The sequence below is a fragment of the Ambystoma mexicanum genome, chromosome 9 (assembly GCF_040938575.1).
Source record: "Ambystoma mexicanum isolate Mex_15411 chromosome 9, UKY_AmexF1_1, whole genome shotgun sequence".
NCBI lineage: Eukaryota > Metazoa > Chordata > Amphibia > Caudata > Ambystomatidae > Ambystoma > Ambystoma mexicanum.
The window spans coordinates 979,767,471-979,787,055 of record NC_090931.1 but is presented as its reverse complement, the minus strand read 5'-3'; the positions used below and the strand labels follow the sequence as shown (position 1 = coordinate 979,787,055).

The following is a 19,585-nucleotide window of genomic DNA, read 5'->3' as shown; positions in this document are numbered from 1 at the left end:
CTGTGGGGAAAATGTGGGCTGAGCAAAAATGCAGTAAAGACTTCTCTTTTGCCTATATTCTGCAGATGTACAGTAAAAAAAAACTAAAGCAGGTTTGGAAAGGCTCTTTAAGATCAGTCATGGTGAGGAGATGAAGGTACACTTAAATGGACTCTGCAAAATGTGCCCCACCCCAGGGGAGTACCAAGAGTGTAAAAGCTCCCAAACCTCACAATAGTAAGGTACTTATCTTTAGCTTTCAGAAGATGTAAAGTTGAAGTTGTAGGCTGACATTTTCTTGAAGAAAACATTGAGTAAAATGAGAGCTTTGGAGAGAACTCCCAACACTGATTGTGTGGTAAAGAATCTAAAGCTGGCCTATAGGAGTAGAGCTATATGAGGCAACACTTATGTGATGCAATTCTTTCTTCATTTCAAATTAAATTGCTTTCATGTTACCGAGGATTCCCACTCTGACGACTGGGAATATTCAAACAAGCATGTGAATCTATGAAAGATTCAATGCTGGAGAAGGTTGATTTCCACTGCAGTGGGTTTTGCTTGACTAACATTTTCTTTTCTGGGTCGATTTTTAATGAGTTTGCATCAGTACAGTTTTTGATAGTAGTGAAACACATATTTTATAGGACCAAGTGCTGTTGGTTAAATTGAAGTCTAGTACAATTTGGGTATCTGTGTAATTATAAAAAGTCAATCCATAACTACTGATTAAGGTCATTAAAGGGCAAAGGTACAAAATTAAAAGAAGTGGGGAGCTGAAACCAGAGAGACACTGCAATCCAAAGTGTATAGTTGATTTCAATGGATCCCAGATGAACTTACTGTGATCGTTTTTTCAGAAAAGAGCCTAAGCAGGCCTTTACTGTTCCTTGTTTGCCAAATCCCTTGGATACCAAATCCCTCCAATCTTAGTATTTGGTGGTCAATGGTATCAAAGGAGGACGAAAAGTCTAGAAGAATCAGAGTTACTGTGCTTTTCTGCTCCAGAACCCAAATTCATTTTTTTATATTCACTGGTGTTATCCAGTAAAAAGGGGTGCCAGGACAATGGTATCACTCCCTTTAGATACCATCCCTTTTTCAGGGGTAAGATATACAGGTGTCTCATTATCCGGCACCATGTACCAAACGAAGCTGGTACTGATTCAACACAAACTGTGCATGCGCCGTCTCTGTGTGGATTGAAGCCTGAAAGATTCAGGTGACCTGCAGAAAAAAGTAAAGTCACATCAGACACAGAAAGGCTTAGGTTACGTCACTTCTGCGCAGACACTGAGTCAGAGCAGTGCTACTGCGACACCCAGTGGTGGCTGTGAAAAGCCTTTCATATCAACTCTGTGCCTGAATACATTTAAAAGAAAATGAGGAATGTGTGGGAGGGAGGCAACTCAATCATGCGCAAAATATGCACACAGTCACTTATACGATGAGCCAGAAAAAAATCATTGCATGAGTAATCAATTTTCTAAATAAATTACTTGTGTGATTCGATGGGTGACTAATCAAAAAATATTATGAATTTCGGGAGGATCCCTTGCTGGAAAGATTCAATTCCACAAAAAGAAACTGACAATAGTCCATCCCCTCTTGTGCCAGACCAAAGGCACTGCTATGTTCTCCCATATTTCTACATGGATTCCATTGGAATCAATTCAGTCCTTTTAGCATAGGATTAAGGACATACAGCAAGGACCAGGAAGCCAGCAAAGAAACATTTTTAATAGGAATAAAAGTTCATATTAAATCCTAAGCAGCAAATTGTATGGACACATTACATATGCAAGGTTTCTGTACACAAAAGTAGATTTTTATGCTTGTGCAAGCCGCTCCAAGACTCTTCTGTAATCTGAGACAAGTTGCTGGTAACTTGCTTCCAATTGTTCGTGTTGTAGGTTTAGGTCGATTTGGTTCATCTGGTTTGTTAGCTCTTCAGGTTTTAGACATTTCCTCATCTTGGCCATCTCCCTTTGGTTTTTCTAAAGAAAACAGTTACTTCAGATTAGATCGTTTATTGGTAGACTGTTTACAGTAAAATATAAATTTAGCAAATAAATTGAGCTGCAGAATAATCGCCACTGTGCACTCATCTATAAAAGTCCACTATGGAGCAGCTGCTTGCAAAAAGAATCAGTCGAATGAAAAAACAAATTTACTTACCCATGCTAATGTTCCTCGACTGGCTGTTGCTCCCATGTATTCCTGATCATTGATATTTCCCAATATCCAGCTTGCTGCCTTGGAATTCTTTTCCAGTATAGGGTGCTGTGTGTCGATGTTCCTCGGAGGCCTGGCTTGACGTCGACGTCACTGCAGGTATAAATAAGTAGCACACCCAGCGCCGTTGGCCTCAGTTCCATTTTGACGAGTGGAATACTGTCTTGTGCTAGACGGTTACTGCCTTTGAGAGAGCATAGACTGCAACCGCAAGAGAAGTTTTACTGTGGGGTAGGTTGGGAGGGGCGATAAGGAATACTTAGGAGGATCATTAAGTTGAAAGAACGTTACCATGGGTAAGTAACCTGTTCTTTGAATGGATTGTGTCCTCCCACATATTCCTCATCTTTGAAACACTCCCAAAGCAGTTTACATAATTTGGACGAGGGAGTAAAATTTAATGTGATCATGTATGCACAGAGTGCAATACAGCTTTTCCAAAAGCAGAATCTTGGTTTGTAGAGGAGTCTAGACTGTAGTATTTAGTAAAGGTGTGCACAGACTACCATGTAGCAGCTGAACATATATCCTTCATCAGAACTCCCCTCTGCAAAGCAGATGAAGTTCCAACACCCCTGGTCGAATGAGCTCTTAAATATTCTATAGGGTCTTTACCGACCGGTCTAACATTCAGATATAGTTAAAAAAAAAAAAAAGCCACCTGGAGATAGTTTGTTTGGTGATGGCTAGACCCAATTGGTGACCTGAATAGCCCACAAATAACTGGTCATTCTGCCGCCGTTTGAAATGTAAAAAACCCAGTGCACGTCTAGGGTTGAGTCTGAAGTCTTTCTTACTCTTTCCCCAGATGTGGTGGAGGATAAAAAGATGGTAATGTTATTTTCTGATTAATATGAAACTCAGAAACAACCTTGGGGAGAAAGGTAGGCTTCACCTTTAGTACAACTCTGTCTTTATGGAAAGCAGTATGAGGAGGCTCGCAGGATAAAGCCTGTAGCTCACTCACCCTTCGGGCTGATGTTATTGCCACTAAGAAAACAGTTTTCAAAGTAAGAAGTCTTAATGGACAAGAATGTAGAGGCTCGAGGAGCACCATCAGAAAGTTTAAAACAAAGTTGAGATCCCACAGTGGGACTTGAAAGGGGGTTGGAAGGCAAACAATAGTGAATCCTTTTGAGAATTGTATTACCCGAGGAATCTTAAAGTAGAAGACTTCCTCTAAAGTGCGTTTAAAAATATAAGGCGCTGGGGAGGTGGCTCAAGGGGGAGGGGGACTTACTGGTGGGGGTCTTGGCCAGCCGAGGACACTGGTGGATGTCTCTTCGGTGGGCTCTGGGACTCCTTCCCCGTTCTGGAGCCCCCAAAACCCTCTATTTAGCTTGAATGACACTGGAACACAGCTTCACGTGTGCCTGAACTGCTGGGGAACACTGTCTCAGGGTGAAATGCAGTAAAGCCGCCTTGAAGGAGATTTGGGCGAAAAGGCAGGAGCTCAACGGCTTTAACCAAAATGGCAGACGCAACACGTGTGGACACTCGGAGGACTGCCAGTCTGCCTCCAGCACCGTAGTGAGCTTAGCAGCAGTTGGCCCGCCGTAGCCCCGTCACCAGGAGAAGCGGACTATCGGGCACGGTTGGTGTGAGTGCTGCCCAACTTCATGACGGGAGCCGGCGTGCCCCGTTGGGTAGCCCTCCCACCATCCTCACCTGCGGAGGGGCTCTGAAGGCGGGTGCCCGAGAAGAAGCGGGTAAGGTGGCTCAGGGGGCGGCAGAGACAGACATGCAAGCCACAGGAGCTCTGCCTGCTGGATTGCGCCCCAGAAACGGCCCGTGCACCCACATAACTCAGGAATGCGCAAGGCAGAGCGGGCAGCGTAATATGCCCTTGCGCTCCGCTGCGGGCCATAGCGGAGTGGAGCCCGGGCTTGTGGATGCGGCGGAGCGAGGACAGCTGCTCGTGCCGGAGAAAAAGACCTTCTCACCTGGCAAGGGATACACAGGCTGACATTTTCCAGCAAGTGGTAATGCAAAGGCAGAAATTCACAGTAGACTGTGGGAACCTTGGGTGCTCCCCGGGAGCCAACATGGAAGGAAGTGGTAGCAAGTTCTCAGAACGCTCAAGGAGCACCCCTAAACAGGCAACACGTATGTGAAGTGGTCTAGGAGGAGGAACGACCACTGGAAATTGAAGCAGGACCATACTAGGCAGCTGAAGGGATAGAAGCAGTCAGTGGACACAATGAAGGACGCCTGTGTGGGCGTGTTCCCCACAGCAGTAGACAGCCACTGGGGCAGAGGAGGCAAACACTAACCCCCACTGGAGCAACATGAGGGAACCCCCCCACAACCAGCAACTACACAACAGCCTGACAAGGCCCACGAAAGAGGGCAGAGCCACGGGGCGCAGTGGGATATGCAGTCGATGGGCCCAACACTGGCAGGGAGCTCCTAGTCACGCAGGGGAACAAAGATACAACAAGGAGTGCCCCTGGGAGAAAAACAGCTAAAAGGTCAGCCTTGTGACATTAAGAAATTAGCAAAATAAGCGCTGCCACTGTCGGAACAGCCCGTGAGGGGATAGGAGGCCCTGTGGAACTACTCTGGAGCCAGACGAGAGGTTAGTGGAGATTGGGTGGGTCCCAGCCACCGTGGGATTGCTTGGGTTGATTCTCAAGAGGTTACACAGCTTAAGAGCAACTCTAACATGAATCAATAAGGTGCCTTAATCAAGACACAGCAGTGGGATCTCTGGGTGGTCTGAACACCACCTGCACGGAGAAAGCGAGAAAAGAGCGGCACTCCGTAACGGGGCAGAAGGCGGGAGTGGCTCTTCCCCCGCTGGCACTGGCAAAATGTCCAAGTAAACGGCGAAATCTAAAAGCAGAGACATGAAGACCCTGATGCAATCCGCTGAGAAGCAGAAACGCAGCCAACTACAAGCATTGGCCCAGATCCACTCCGCTCCTCCGGAGGACTTAGGAGAACCCGCTGTCCAGCCAATCCGAAAATCAGACTGGCTAGCAATGCTGCAGGAGCTGAAAAAGGACATCAAAGATAGTGCAGCAGACTTAGCCAATTCCATCGAAGATCTCAACAAAGGCCTGGTGGCGATAGAGAGAAGGGTCGATGAGATGGAGACCATGGTTGCCAAACAGGGTCAAGAGCAAGAGGAGCTAACAAAAAGTGTGCAGGAACTAACAAATGGAGTGGGTTCAGGATAGACAGGAGGATGCCGAGAACAGAGCCAGGCGGAATATACAAATCTGGGGGATTCCAAAATCAGTGGCAGACGCCGATCTGCAACAATATGTGATAGATCTGTTCCGGCAAATCCTGGGCTCGGAGGACGACAGGGACATTGTTTTAGACCGGACGCATAGGGTTTACTCCACGTTTCAGCTCAATAAAAACATCATTCCAGATGTATTGACCCGGATACATTTATTCTAACTGAAAGAAGCCATTAAGCAAGCCGCCCGGGAAAAAGAACCCATAAGCTTTCGAACCACACCCATCCATCTATATAAAGATCTGGTTCAAGCTACTCTGCACAAGAGGAAATGGCTGAGGGTCATCACAGACTGGCTGAGAACTAGGAAGGTGTGCTATCGGTGGGCGCTCCAGACTGGTCTATGCTTTGAATGGACGGGTCAGAGGTACACGATCACAAGAGAGGAGGACATGGAGGAACTTATGAGGTAGGAAGACGACAGTGAAGGCAAAGATAAAAGAGAGGTCCCCATGCAAGGAAAGGGAAGACAGAACTGAGAAGGAGCAATGGAAATCTGTGTGCCCCCGGCCAAGGGGTCACAACAAGGAACTTAAGAATGTGGATCCTGTGTGAATGGTTGCTGCGACGGTAAAAGCTAGGTTCAACTGACGAAATCAGAGGCCTAGGTATTGAAAGGGCTTTTCACCCCTAATGTGTAGCCCATTGGGATGCGGGGCAGGTGTATAGCAGCTTTAAAGGCATGAATGGGGGTGGGGGAGACCAGACCCTAAACTTCCCGGGGGATAATAAACCCAGTGATTCCTTGTGGCTCTGCCATGGGGACTGTTTATGTTGAAGTTCAATGGGGTATTAGAAGTTGGGGGTGGGTGAGATGACATGTTATTTGGGTGGAGGCTATATACGGCACATATGAGATACCTATATGGGCGGATGGGCTGGAAAGCATCAAGATGGCACAGTGTTACTGTACAATAATGGCTGAGAGATATGCAGGCCTCGGTGGTATGGATGCAGGAAATACTTGCTTCCGGAGGATGAACATAGGCTAAGTCATAGGGCCTTCCCCATGCAATATTTTGCCTCTAGTAGGATAACAATAAAAACAGTGAGTGGGCATCCCACTCGCTAAGAGGATCAATTTTGAGAAGCAATTTATAAAGAAGGACTCAGAGGGCCGCTATCTGGTGCTGGGAGGGATACTGATGGGTCAGAAAGTTACGTTGGTGGCGATCTATGCCCCCAACGAAAAAACAGGATCGTTTTTTACTGAGTTTGTTGCCCAAAATTGTAAAGTTGGGAGTAGGGTAGATCTTGATTGAGGGCGATTTTAAAGGTGTAATAGACGCTGTGATGGATAAAACCCTTCCTGCTACTTCTAGCGACTATATGTTCAGACAGGCCCTGGCAAGATTCATCAGGGAATTACACTTAATAGAAACATGGCGATTTTTCTGCCTGCAGGAAAAAGCATACACTCATTACTCAGCAGTGCACAGGGGCCATTCCCAGATTGATATGGTGCTCATTTCAGACACTCTGGTCCCACAAATCATGGGATTAGAAATCGGGGTGCGGTGTCTATCGGATAACGCTCTGGTCTACGGCAGCAGACCCGTAAACCATGGCGTCTGAATGAAGTGATTCTGAAAGACCTAGCCCTTAGAGCAGGCATAGAGCAGGCCTTGAGGAATTACTTCCAAGAAAATGTCACACAGGGGGGTCGACTTGACCACCATCTGGGATGCTAGTAAAGCGGTAGTACGGGGCGAGTTCATTGTGCACACAGCGAATTACGTTAAGACAAGAGAGAAGGTGAAGCTGGACCTGGAGGCCAAAGCAACAAAAGCAGAGGCGGAGTATAAAGGCACGGGCTCACAAAATGCATGGCAGGAATTTTAAAAAGTTAGGGTGGCCCTAGAGACGCATCTGGCTGACGAAGCTGCACAACTACTTCTGCAAACAAAACAGTCTTATTACATAAATGGGGACAAGGCCAATCGATTCCTTGCAGCCAAATAGAGACAGCAGAAGCATCGGAATCGCATAGTCCAACCTAAAAGTTGGGGAGGGGACCTGGTGATGGGGGAGATGGAAATAGAGGAAGTAATGTACTCATACTATACCGATAACCTGAAAGGGGAAGATCTGGAGAGAAAAGCGCAGGTAGAATTCCTAGGCCGGGTGACCCTGCTGTTAATCAGCAAATTGGACAGACAAATGCTGTAAGCGCCTATAACTGAGGAAGAGGTGGGTGAGGTCATAGGGGCATTGAAGGGACAAATCCCAAGTCCGGGTGAGCTAAGTAATGCGTATTATAAAACATTTAGGGCTATCCTAGTGGGCCCCTTAACAAAATTATTCAACCACATTCGGGACAAGGGGCGAACCTCCGGAGACATGGGCCTGGCGACTGCAGTATTACTACTAAAACCGGACAGGGATCTGTTAGACTGTTCTAGTTATTGCCCTATCTCGTTATTAAATGGGGATGCAATAATCTACTGCACAGTCCTGGGCCGAAGGCTGGCAAGGGTCCTCCCGAAGATAATTCACCCAGAACAGGCGGGTTTTGTGAAAGGGCGGCAAACCGGCAATATTCGTAGAGCCATAGACACGATAGCGTGGGGACAAAGAACAGGGCAGCGTTTCTTGGTGCTGGCGTTGGACGCCTCCAGAGCCTTTAACAGCCTACATTGGGGATTTCTACAACTGACACTTGAAGTTTGGGTACAGGTCAATTTCTACCCGCAGGTGATGGCCAATTTCATGAATCCATCTACACGGCCAGTGATAAATGGGCGGCTCACAGATAGTATCGCCATCCGAAAGGGCACGAGGCAGGGGTGCCCATTGTCACCACTGATTTTCACTATGGCCATGGAGCCATTGGCGCAGAGGGTCTGAGACGATCCAGGAATCCAAGGGGTGGAGGTGGGCGCTAGTGGGTCCCAGAAGGGAACTCTCTATATGGGCGATGTCCTCATGTTCCTGAAGGACACGATACACACACTCCCGAAGGCCATAGAGCTGCTAGACAGGTTTGCGAGGGTCTCTGGGTTCCATATCAATTACCCTAAATCCAAAGCACTTAACATCACCGAGGTGATAGAGCAAGTGTCAGAATGGGAAAGCCGGTATCCTTTGAAATGGGAACAGAAATCGGTGAAATATTTGGGAGTTCATTCAACCTCTACTTATGAGAGACTATATGCGGCTATTATCCCGGATCTATTGAAATCATTGGCAGGATATCTTAAACTATGGGACATGCAGGAGCCATCATGGCTTGTCAGCAAAAATAGGCCGAGAACCCTCTTTTTTGGTAACGGGGGGCCTGGCTAGTGAGGGTGTAACAGGAATATAGAAAAAAGATGAGTCAAAGCTACCGCACCTTTAGGGCGCTGTGGTAAATGTTCACACACACAGTAATCAGGAAAGTTAACTTAGCATAATTAGACTACACTAATATAAGCACACTTGAAGTTAACAAAGTTTATTCTAAAACAGAAAGTAAAAAATGGTGACAGCAAGCATAATATCAACAAAATAGTGTATGCATAAGCATTAACAGTTCAAGTTGAGAGTCACAGTATTTAATACAGAATATAGATAGGGGACCATGGTTTAGTAGCATAGCCCGTCTCACAAGGAGAACTGTCGACACTGATGTGTTTCTAGTTCGGAAAAAGGTGTCTAATCTCGGATGCAGTCAGTTAATGTCGTGAATCGCCCAGAAGTTCCGAACTGTCATCAGGACTCGTCACAGTAGATCGATATCGAGGTGTGGAGACATGAAGCAAATGCTTCATCAATCAACCATTACTCTAAAAACAATATAAAAATAGAACAACAAATGAGGAGGTGTGCTGAAGTAGTGAAAATGCTGTAAAAAGTCAGCTCATAACTAGGAATGAGTGTCAACATACCAGAAAATAATGCGTGGAGGGTGCCTTTGGGCTGAACAACCAGCGATCGTGCCGGGTAGGTCATGTTGTGGGGAGTTTCAGTATAATTTTCTGATTTCAACCTGCAAAAAGTCAGATAACCATTTAATGGTTTAAATGCCGGTAGGGTCAGCATGATATGTGCGAGAATGCTGGACAGGAATCACAAAAAGGTCCTGTAGTTACGCATCCACAAAGGTCATGGGTTCGAGGGGGCTTGTGTGGAGAGACGCAGAGTCGTTTGAGAAAGCCTCTGGTGAAAGACAGCGGGGTATATTATAAAATTGCTCCTTACTGGACACAGTGAGACACGTGTGTATAGGATATTATAGTCACAAGAATTAGTTGCACTTACCCTAAGCGGAGTATCTAGTGCATCAGGAGTAAACGAGATATGTACTAGTAATGCGGGCAGTGGCGTGTCAAGACTTGTCACCGGGGACCGTGTATAGAAATGATGGATTTCTGCACATGTGAGTGCGTCCGCGATTTTGTTCCTAGTCAAAGAAATATATAAGGAACAAGTTACTTACCTGTAACTGTTGTTCTCCAGCATGGGTCTGGCATGGATTCACATGCTCATGAATATTCCCCGTCGTCAGGCTGGGAATCCTCGGTAAAGAAAAAACCAGTATCAGTTTCGTTTCTGATCTGTCTTTCGTAGTAATAACCAATCACTGATCTCTGCGTCATACTGACCACAGCCAATGACTGCCCCCTACCTAAGCCCCGCCTCTGGCAGCCATCTTCAGATTTGGAAGCACGTGAAGTGGCAGTATGACCAAGTGAAGAGCGGCAGAGGGGTAGGCGGGAGGGTTCGCATGTGAATCCATGCCAGACCCATGCTGGAGAACAACAGTTACAGGTAAGTAACTTGTTCCTTCTCCAGCATGGGGTCTGGCATGGATTCACATGCTCATGAATAAAGAATACATAGCAGTACACATGCACAACCACGGGAGGTGGCAAAGGCTCAACATTAAGCATTACATCAAACTCAACATTAAGCATCTTACCTCCTCACCAGGCTCACCTCAGGCGAACAGGTTGCGCAGCACTGCTTGGCCGACCCTGGACTCCTCCCTGGAATCCCCGTCGACGCAGTAGAATTTCGTGAAGGTGTGCGTCGACCTCCACATAGCAGCCCTGCATATGTCCAGCAGGGGCACACCAGATAGGAACGCCGTGGTAGCTGCGATCGCTCTGGTGGAATGGGCTCTCGGACGGCCAGGCAGCGGTCGGTTTGCCAACCGGTGACAGTACATGATACAGCCGGAGAGCCATCTGGAAATGGAAGCCTTCGAGAGAGCCTTCCCCTGATTGACAGGTCCAAAGTTCACAAAGAGTTGTGACGTCTTCCGAAAACACTTTGTGCGGTCTACGTAGAACTTCAGCGCTCTAGCCACATCCAGCGAGTGCAAAGTCCTCTCAGCCGGCGACGAAGGCGACGGGAAGAACACAGGCAACACCAAGGGTTTGTTGAAATGGAAGTCCGACAGTACCTTGGGCATGAAGGAGGGGTGCGTCCTGAGCACTACCCTCGTGTCGTGAAAAGTCGAGTACGGGGCCTTGCAGGAAAGGGCCTGGAACTCTCCCACTCGTCGTGCGGAGGTGATGGCCACAAGAAACGCTGTTTTCCACGACAGAAATTTCAACGGAGCCAAGTGCAGAGGCTCGAACGGAGGTCCCATGAGCTTGGTCAGCACCACGTTGAGCTCCCACGCCGGGGCCGGAGCCTTCACCGGCGGGAACGATCTGAACAGTCCCTTCATTAACTCGACCACAAGGACGTCCGCCCCGTGGTTCTGGTGTATCGGGAGATCGCACCAAGATGAATCTTGATGGACGCGTGTGCCAGTCCAGCTTTGGCCAGCGTCAGCAGGTACGGCAGTACTTGGGGAGCCGTAATCCGTAGAGGGTTAATCTTCTGTGCGTGGCACCAGACAGAGAACCTCTTCCATTTGTGTCCGTAGCATTTAAGAGTCGAGGACGCCCTGGCCGTTGCAAGAACCACTCTGCAGTCGGCCGGTATGTCGTATCCTCCAAACTCTAGCGCTGCAGGAGCCAGGCCTGCAAGTTCAGCGATTTCAGGTCGTGGTGGAGGATGGCGCCTCCTTCCCTGGAGAGTAGATCCGCGTCCACCGGCAGCTTGATTGGCGGGGACGCTGACAAGTCCAGAAGGTCCAGGAACCATATCTGCCTCGGCCACGCAGGTGCGAAGAGGATCATCCTGCACCGTGACCTCTTGAGCTGGTTGACGAGCCGGATTAGCAGTGGCAAAGGAGGGAAGGCGTAGAGGAACAGGCCCTCCCAGGGGAACGAGAAAGCATCGCCCATGCTCCTCGCCTGGGGAAACCTGCTGTCGAACCTCCGGCACTTGGAGTTCGTCGCCGTCGCGAACAGGTCGATCTGGGGTGTGCCCCACCGTCGGAAGAGGCGATCCACTAGATCCTGCCGTAGCTCCCACTCGTGGCACGAGCGCAGCTCCCTGCTGAGTGAGTCGGCGATGGTGTTTTTTATCCCTGCCAGATGAAACGGCACCAGAAATATCCTTTGGGCGACGGCCCAATGCCACGGTTCCTGCGGCTCCTTGGACAGTGCTGGGGACCTGGTTCCGCCCTGTTTCCTGATGTAAAACATGGTGGTGGTGTTGTCGGTGAAGATCCTCACCACCTTGCCCTTGAGGGACGGAAGGAAGGACCTGAGGGCCCAAAACACTGCACAGAGCTCCAGGACGTTGATATGTAGGGATTTCTCCGTCGGGAGCCAAAGGCCTCTTGCGTGCAGATTTTCGGTATGCGCTCCCCACCCTTCCAGGGAGGCATCCGTGGTCACTGTCTCCTGGTGGGCTGGGGTCTGGAAGTCCATGCCCGCCGTCAGATGCGCGCGGGTGCCCCACCACCGGATCTCTCGTCGGAAACTCTCGTCGCGTGTGATCCTTTCCTCGAAGCTGCCCGTCGTTTGGATCCAGCGCGCGTCCAGGAACTCCTGCAACGGGCGCATCCGGAGCCTGCACATGGGAATGAGGTAGATGCAGGAAGACATCATTCCGAGGAGGGACTTGATGGACCTCACTTTGGCCGCGTCGGCCACCAACATCCGCTGCACCTTGCCCAGGATGGTCCTGGTCCTCTCCTCCGACGGGGAGGCCAGAAGGGACACTGTGTTGAGCCTCGCTCCCAGAAACAGAGCGTCTTGCGCGGGTACAGGGTGGGATTTGGCGTAGTTCACGGAGAATCCCAGGTCCGTGAGAAGTTGGACGGTCCTTGCCGTGTGAACCACGGCGAGCTCCCTCGTCTTGGCTCGGATGAGCCAGTCGTCCAGGTAGGGGTAGACGTGGATCCCCTCGCGGCGCAGCTGCGCCGCCACCGGTGCGAGGCACTTGGTGAACACCCTGGGTGCCGACCGTAGTCCGAAGGGGAGGGCTTTGAACTGGTAATGACGCCCTTGGACCACAAACCTGAGGAATTTTCGGTGCCCCTTTAGGATGGGAATATGGAAGTAGGCACCCTCCAAATCCAACGACGACAGGAAGTCTCCTTCCTCCAGCTGACCCAGGACGTGCTGGAGGGTGACCATCCGGAACTTCTGCGCCTTGTTGAACTTGTTCAGACGTCGCAGGTCCAGGATGGGGCGCCATCCCCCCGTCTTCTTCTTCACGAGGAAGTATCTCGAGTAAACTCCGGAGCCCCGAAGCCTCTTTGGGACGAATTCGATGGCACCCTTCCTGAGCATCGCCTTTACCTCCAGGAGAAGTTGAGGGACGTGAAGTTCTTTCCTGGCCACGGGGGGGACGCGCAGACACCTTCTTTGAAACTCTAGCGCGTGGCCCCGGGCCAAGGCGTCCAGCACCCAACGGTCGGTGGAGATGGACTCCCACACGCTGACGAAGCTCGCCAGCCGGCCTCCCACCGGGGTGCTTCGGTGGGGGCCCGACCCCACGGCCGGTTAAATCCTGCTTCGACAAGGCTTTGCCGCCTTGACCTCCTTGGCGACGACGGCGGGGTCCGCCAGACTTGCCTTGTCCTCTGTAGGCCTCCTGAGACGACGAGCGGGCCGCTTGACGGTAGGTGGAGAAACCGCCGCCGGAACCTTTGGAGGCGCCCTTGCCTCCGCTGCTCCGAAAGGGCGTCCGTCGTTGTTGCAGAACTCCAAGGGCTCGGGCCGTCTCGGTGTCCGCTTTAATGGCCTGAAGGGAATCGTCCACTGTTTTCCCAAACAGGTTGTTCCCATCGAAGGGCATGTCCAGGACTCTGGTCTGAACGTCTTGACGGAAGTCCGTAGCCTTGAGCCATCCAGGCCGCCTAAGGCAAACGCCGTTGCCCAACTGGCGGAACCCAGTGTCGGCGATGTCCGTCGCAATGGTAATGGCGTGGTCCGAAGCCACCTCACCTTCCTGCAGGATCTCCAGGGCCTCTGCCCTCTTGTCGTCCGGCAAGAAGTCCAGCAGGGGAGCCAGTTTGTACCAGAGCTCCCTGTCGTAGCGGGCCACGATAGCCAAGGCGTTGGCCGCTTTAATCGTCGTCGCTGCAGACGAGATGACTCTGCGTCCCATAGCGTCCAATTTCTTTCCCTCGCCGTCCGGTGGGGAAGTCGATGTGGAGGCCGTACCCCCCCCCACTTTCTTCCTGGCCGCCGCGGAGACGACGGAGTCCGGGGTAGGCTGCGCCCGGAGGCACAGGGGGGCCGTGTCCGGGACCCGGTACTTCTTCTCGTACCGGTCTCTTCTAGCTGGCGTCGTGGAAGGGTTCTTGAGGAGGGTGAGGCCCTCATCCCAAATGTCGTCCAAAAGAGGCACTGCGAGGACCGTCTTCCTCTTGGCCTCGCGCCGCTGATAAAGGAAACCTTCCTTCTTCTTCTCCTCAGGGCAGAGTTGGAAAAGCTCGGATGCCCTGGTGATCATGGAGTGGAACGATCCAATCTCGTCAGGCGGAGAAGCCCTGGTGGGAGGCGACGACGGTACATCCTTGTCGTATACCTCGTCGTCCGTACCCGTCGCTGCCGTGTCAGTCCCCGTATCATCCCCTCGGGTGGACGGGGAGGAGGGCTGGAAGGGGCGCGACGGCTGAAAAGGAGGTGGAGGGTGGATCCTTCTTTTCTTGGTAGGGGGAACACCAGAAGGTCCCGGTTCTGGGTCCCCCGACGGGAGAGGTTCCGTCGGCAACGGTAGTCTCGTCCTTATCTCTGAGCATAAGGACTGTATAGCCAACAAAATGGCCGCCGAGTTGTCTCGCGGCGCTGGCAGAGGGGAATCCGACGGCCGATCAGGGGCCCCGTCGGTACCCTCGACGATGTCGTCACCTGCGTCGGGATCCATCCCGACGGGCCGGTCTTCTTCCACGCCGAGGCCGTGGCTTAAGACCTCGACCAGCTCCTCCTCCGAGGTTGAGGCCAAATCTACGACAACGCCCTGCCCCCCCTTTTTCTTCCCCACGGGGGATTTCACGGGGGTCCTATCGATGGGCACAAAAGAGGACTCCCTCCGAGGTGGCAGGGAGACTGAGCCCCGAGGTCGCCACCACTGGTGTAGCCTCCACAGGCTGAGCCAGGGCCGCCGCGACAGTTTCGATAGAGGGCTTGGCCGGATGGATTAAGGCCTTCACCACCTTAGGTGCGCTCACCGCCTTATCCTTGAGGGGGGGGACACTGCCTCGCTCCCCCTCCGCCTTCGAGCTCGACCGGGGCCTCTCCAGGAGCGTCGCCGGGTGCTCGACCTTCCTCTTACCCGACCCAGAGCGTTGGCTCGTGGTTGATGGTGCCGGGGAGGGTGCGCCCTGCCTGGCGCCCGTAGAGCCCGACAGTTCAGCGCTCCCGGTGCCAGCGGACTCGCGGTGCTTGGCCTTATGTTGGACCCCCGTCGCCGGGGCGTCCTCAAAGGTCTTAGAAGACCGCTCGGATTTCTTCCTCTTCTTCTCGCCGGACGGGCTCTTCCCTTCTAGCCAGTTGGCGAGACGTTGATGGCGTTCCTTCATGGTCCGCTCCGACATGTTGCCGCAAAACGCACAGTCCTTCTCCACGTGCGTCTTGTCCTCATGTAGGCAGTAATGACAAAAAGAGTGTTCGTCCTCCTTCAAGACGTTCTGCAGCTGGCATCCAGGGCAGACCCTGAACAGCTTTCCGGGCGTCGAGCTTCCCTTCTCCTGGGCCATGACCGGGCCTGAGAAACTGCTGGAGTCCTCCAAAAGCGTAGCTCGACGAAATCTTCACCCTTGGGGGGCGCAGACGAATCCGACACGGGTCCCCGTTGATCGGATGGAGAGTCGGTGGAGCTTGAGGCTCTTTTGACCGAAAAAACGAAGTTTTTGAGAAAAAACGTGAAAAAAATTAGCACTAACGCTCGAGAGCAATAGCACGAGGATCCCAACGCATGAACGTGCGGTAAAAATCTGAAGATGGCTGCCAGAGGCGGGGCTTAGGTAGAGGGCAGTCATTGGCTGTGGTCAGTATGACGCAGAGATCAGTGATTGGTTATTACTACGAAAGACAGATCAGAAACGAAACTGATACTGGTTTTTTCTTTACTGAGGATTCCCAGCCTGACGACGGGGAATATTCATGAGCATGTGAATCCATGCCAGACCCCATGCTGGAGAAATGTGTTTATATCTGAATGATAACTCAAGCGTGCATTAGTCAGACCGGCTTATGCTTGTATGTACACTCAATAAATATGTCTCAATTGGGCATATGTTCGCGGTCCATAAACCGTCATGGGCGGCTTGTGCATGGAAAGCCGATATTAGCGCTGATCACACGAGAGCGACCTCTCAGTACATGGCCGTCGTGTGTTTGCGCCCGGGTAACCGAAAACCGCCTATATGGTGTCGGAATGACAGGGCAAGGAAAGGACTTACTTTGAAAATGATGTTGCCGCCGGAGAACTCTAGAGAGGTGTCTGTTCAGCACGCATGCATGTTGGATCGCGCAGTGACAACACTTACTATGGTAACAGACGCGTTAAATGGAGTAAAGTGTTTAGTGTTGGCGCATGTGTAATGCGGGGCCGCCGTCTTGCTGTGGGTGGATCGAGTATTAAAATTGTTTTGAAACATACTAGAGGGGACGAAAAACAGCTCCTAAACATAACACATTGGAGGTTAAAAATGAACTGTTTAGAAAGCTATTTGAAAGGTAGTGTAAAACACATTGTGGGACATACAGACGATGTTTTTCATGGTTCAGTGCTTCATGGCTACTGCGTCTCTTATGCGCTTAGTGTAGACAAGTCAAAATACCAAGCAGTGTAGGGTGCGCATTCACAGTGTAGAAGAGACAGAAAATATAGCAGGAATTTCATTTCATCCAGACATCTGATGATTCTGGTGTATTTGTCCATTTAAATAGCGCTAGATCTCAAGACATATGTAAGACAAATGCGTATGGCATCTATGTGGCTGATTTACAATTATGGGCGTATCTGGTGTTTATCATTCCAAAAGATTAAGCCACAAAATTGTAATCAGACAGTAGAATGGCAAAACATTGGTGCTGGGTTTCAAAAACAAGGTTTCTTGTTGAATATTACGAAAAAACATTTGACAATGTAGCAAGGATTATATAGAAGCAGTAGAATGGTTGCTACTTGATTCACAAGCCACAAGAGGCGATCCACAATTTATAATGCAACTTCTAAATTTGATACTCAATAACAACTACTTTAGGTTTCAAGGCACATTTTACCTCCAAGCAACTGGGACATCAATGGGGTCAGCAATGGCCCCAGTCTATGCTAACACCTTTATGTACAAGTTTGAGCGGACCCATGTATTAGACATACCAGAATGGTCGAGTAAGATCATCATGTGGAAGCGATTCATAGAGGACATCGTTGGGATATGGTGTGGTACATCAGAGGATGTGTATATTCCTTCAAAGGTTATTTTTTCAAAGTATTTTTTTCAAAACGCAAAATGTATTTTTCCAAATGTACTATTTCAAATTGTATATTTTTTCAAATAGCCTTTCAAAACAGTTCATTTTCAATCTCCGGTGCGTTATGTTAAGGAGCTGTTTTTCGACCCCTCTAGTATGTTTCAAAACTATCTTAATGCTTAACCCGCCCACAGCAATACAGCGGCCCCGCATTATGCATGCGCCAACACTGAACACTTTACTCCATTTAACGTGTCTGTTACCATAGTAACAGTGCTGTCACTGCGTGATCCAACAAGCATGCACGCGGAACAGAGACTTCTCTTGAGTTCTCTGGTGGTGACATCATTTTCGAGAAGTCCTTTCCTTGCCCTGCCATTCTGACACCATATATGCGGTTTTTCAGTTACCCGGGCGCAAACACACGACGGCCATGTACGCAGAGGTCGCTCTCGTGTGATCAGCGCTAGTATCAACTTTCCATGCACAAGCTGCCCATGACGGTTTATGGACCGCGAACATATGCCAAATTGAGACATATTTATTATTATTGAGTGTACATACAAGCATAAGCCGGTCTGACTAATGCAAGCTTGATTTATCATTCAGATATAAACACACATTTATATATTTCTCTGACTAGGAACAACATTGCAAAATCTGTCATTGCTATACACGTCCCAGGTGACAAGTTTGACACGCCACTGCCCGCATTACTAGTGCTTATCTCGTTTACTCCTGATGCACTAGATACTCGACCTAAAGTAAGTGCAACTAATTCTTGTCACTAATATCCTATACACACACGTCTCACTATTTCCAGTAAGGAGCACTTTTATAATATACCCCGTTGTCTTTCACAGAGGCTCTCTCGAACGTCTCTGCGCCTCTTCACAGAAGCCCCCTCGAACCCATGATCTTTGTGGATACGTAACTACAGGTACCCTTTGTGATTCCTGTCCAGCATTCTCACACATCATGCAGACCCTACCGGCATTTAAACCATTAAATGGTTACTTGACTTTTTGCAGGTTGAAATCAGAAAATTATAATAAAACTCCCCACAAAGTGACCTACCCGTCACTATCGCTGGTTGTTCAGCCGAAAGGTGCCCTCCACGCACTATTTTCTGGTATGTGGACACTCATTCCTAGTTATGAGCTGACTTTTTACAGCATTTTCACTACTTCAGCACACCTCCTCATTTGTTCTATTTTGTTTTTAGAGTAATGGTTGATTGGTGAAGCATTCACCTCATGTCTGCACACCACGATATCAATCTACTGTGACCAGTCTTGATGACAGTTCGGAACTTCTGGGCGATTCACGACATTGACTGCATCCCAGATTAGACACCTTTTTCCGAACTAGAAACACAACACAGTGTTGACAGTTCTCCTTGTGAGATGGGCTATGCTACTAAATCATGGTCCCCTAAGTTCTCTATTAAATACTGTGACTCAAAACTTGAACTGTTAATGCTTATGCATACACTATTTTATTGATATTATGCTTGCTGTCACCATTTTTTACTTTGTTTTAGAATAAACTTTGTTTTAACTTCATGTGTGCTTATATTAGTGTAGTCTAATTATGCTACATTAACTTTCCTGATTAGTGTGTCAACATTTACCATAGCGCCCTAAGGGTGGGGTAGCTTGGACTCATCTTTTTTATATATATTTTTTCAGATCACAGCAGTTAAAATGACCCTGCTCCCCAGGTTCTTGTACGTGACAGGCGCTCTCCCAATACGCATCCCAGGCCCAGCAATTAAACAACTACAGAGTGAGTAATGTCCTTCATTTGGAGGGGGAAGAAACCAAGGTTCCCCCCCCCCCAAGGCGGTTTTATTTAGACCACAAGCGCTGGGGGTGCCAGAACTTTGCAGGTATTTATGGGCAGCACAGGTAGCACCTATGTTGCAATGGTCACCCAGAGAAATCCAGAATCGATGGGCAGCCCTTGAAAGGGAAGCAACTAAGACACCCCTGGAAAGCCTTGGTTTTATCGCAGCGCGGCATAGAGGCAAAGGAGGCATATTCCTGGAGACAATCAAGGCCACTCTATGGTATTGGGACAAAGCATTAAGGGGGAGAAGGGTAAAGGTGGGGGGGGGGGGGGGGGTCCTCTCGCACCGGTTGCCCATAACCCAGACTTCACAATCGGGATGCAGCCTGACTTTTGGGCACATTGGGGAGGAGGGGAGCAAGCCATAGTATTGGGAGAACTCTACAATGAAGGGTCACCCCTAACCTTTGAAGGCTGAAACACCAAATTTGACATACCGGAGAGCGAATGCTTCCATTATATCCAACTTAGACATTGGATCACTAACACAAAAGTCCAGGAGGGAGCAACT

At 49.6% G+C, this 19,585-nt stretch overlaps 1 protein-coding gene across 4 annotated transcripts in view; it reads right to left on the bottom strand.

Annotated features, from left to right (window-relative positions):
• Positions 1-1,699: 1,699 nt before the first annotated feature.
• HAT1 (histone acetyltransferase 1) overlaps positions 1,700-19,585 on the bottom strand; it is an 827,312-nt gene continuing 809,426 nt past the window's right edge. For all 4 annotated transcript variants that reach the window (XM_069616209.1, XM_069616207.1, XM_069616208.1 and 1 more), the window contains one exon: positions 1,700-1,976. In XM_069616209.1, coding sequence (XP_069472310.1) covers positions 1,809-1,976 — 168 coding nt within the window. In that variant the 3' untranslated portion in view covers positions 1,700-1,808. The remainder of the gene's footprint in view (positions 1,977-19,585) is intronic.